This window comes from Plasmopara halstedii, assembly GCF_900000015.1.
Source record: "Plasmopara halstedii genome assembly, contig: Scaffold_208, whole genome shotgun sequence".
NCBI classification, from domain to species: Eukaryota; Oomycota; class Peronosporomycetes; order Peronosporales; family Peronosporaceae; genus Plasmopara; species Plasmopara halstedii.
The window spans coordinates 237,633-239,510 of record NW_020187129.1 but is presented as its reverse complement, the minus strand read 5'-3'; the positions used below and the strand labels follow the sequence as shown (position 1 = coordinate 239,510).

Genomic DNA, 1,878 nt, shown 5'->3' with positions numbered 1-1,878 from the left:
TTGGTGTGAGTCTTGATGCAGACGCTGGTGTTGCTCTCGGTGTAGGTGCCGGCCTCGGCGCGAAAGCAGATCCTGGCGTTAACGCCGGTCTTGGTGCTGGTGTCGGGCTTAAGGCCAATTCTAGTCTTGGTGCAGGTGTAAGTTTAGGTTCAGATGTTGGTGTGAATGTTCGCCGCCTGCGCATAAATTATTTGGCGAGTGTTTGATGCATGAAAAATATTCGCGCAGTACATGTTTGTTTCGATTATCTTTCTGTGCCAAAGAATCTGCTTTTATTTTAAGCGTTGCGAGTCTAAACAGATCGCGTATATATGTTCACTTTCTTATGTACAATGGTTGTAAGTTGTAGAAACAATAAGAGTTTAACCAGTTTGTTGGTAAATTCACTCTTTTGATAGACCATTAAACGTAACAGCAACATGATAATCTCTGCTGACATACTTCCCTGTTGTTAAGAGTCAACTCAAAATAATATCGCAGTAATATCGGGAATTGTTGATGATTGTACGACTTCACTGTAATCTATACGGCACCAGTTGCTCATACTTTTAATAACCAAGGTTGTATGTGGAACATAGGTTCATAACTTTAGTATATACTATGTCGCTGAATTTTGTTACCTTCTCTTTCAACATAACTAAACCAAAGCATCTTTATTCCGCGCCACAGTGTTAGTAAACTCGCCAATGAAACCAATGTACACCCTATGCGGTGCGCCTTAAATATTAAATTGCCTGACTTTAAACTTGACAAGTTCACATCTAACGTTGTATCAAATTGAGATCATATCGCCTCTAGCGTGAGCAATGATGTAGTGATGATCCGATAATCCTTTACTACTAGCGCGAGCAATGTCGTTTTCGCTTCTCATGTGGTGAACACGGCACAAAAAATGTGACAAATTACTGTCATCTTTTTCTGATGGACAGTTACTGGTAGCGTTAATAGTGACACCCCCTGCTGCTGCCAACATCAATTGGTCATGGTGCAGGCGCTGGTCACTACGTAGACGGTTACCTTGGTTCGCACGCTGGCTACGGTGCCATTGCCGATGCAGGTGCAGGTGTTGGTTATTCTGGTTTTGGCGTATGTTATCATTTTGCCGGTGTAGGTACCGGACACGGTGCAGGTGCCTATCACGAATAGTCAAGAGCCTTTCTCGCTAATATCGACATCGATTTGCCATGAAGATGTAGTCTGTGGGTGTCCTTAATATCGGAGTCTTCCATTTTGCGTTGAAACTGTGTATTGTTCGGCATCCGTAGATGCGATTGACATATGCGATGACAATTTACGTTCGTCAAAGTTTAGGGTCATTCACCATCGCGTATACAGCTGCCTGCACGATAACAGAAGTCGCCGTGTGTATGCTGAACTTTATGAGCTCCCGTCTATATTCACAACAAAATGCTGCTAACCTTGACCTTGATAAAGCAACGTAAAGCTAGGGGACATCAATGTACCATAGCTAATCGTGCGTATCGTATGGTTAATGTAAGGACTATTGTTTTAGTTACGGCCCACTATACTTCATGCGCACTTATAATGGACTGCGCCTGACTTGGAAGTTCAAATTATAGCGCTACAAACCCACCAAGCCCTGATGCAAGACATTTTCGTTCACGCAAGCTACTAAAGTTTGTTGCAAGACAATTTCAAATCTTGTTAATACGTCTCCAATTTGCAATCAACACAGGTTTTAGTTCTCTCTCATTTTGGTATCTTTGGACTTGCTGAGGTAGTTATCGTGAAATTTATTGCATTCTGTGCTAGCCACTCACAAAAATCAGTGCCATTGTAATATCCAGGCTCCTTAAACGACTCATTCTAGGACTTGTATTTATTGAAGTGCAATACAATAGATTTCGGTCTTCACCA

The 1,878-nt window shown here is 42.1% G+C and overlaps 1 protein-coding gene across 1 annotated transcript; it reads left to right on the top strand.

Moving 5' to 3' along the window:
• Positions 1–1,051: 1,051 nt before the first annotated feature.
• Positions 1,052–1,580, top strand: PHALS_03042 (uncharacterized protein; the record flags this gene model as incomplete). The annotated part of the gene is made up of 5 exons (XM_024721434.1): positions 1,052–1,057; positions 1,112–1,195; positions 1,266–1,361; positions 1,435–1,494; positions 1,569–1,580. 5 exons carry the CDS (start codon positions 1,052–1,054, stop codon positions 1,578–1,580), a joined length of 258 nt encoding a protein of 85 aa, XP_024572863.1.
• Positions 1,581–1,878: the final 298 nt, after the last annotated feature.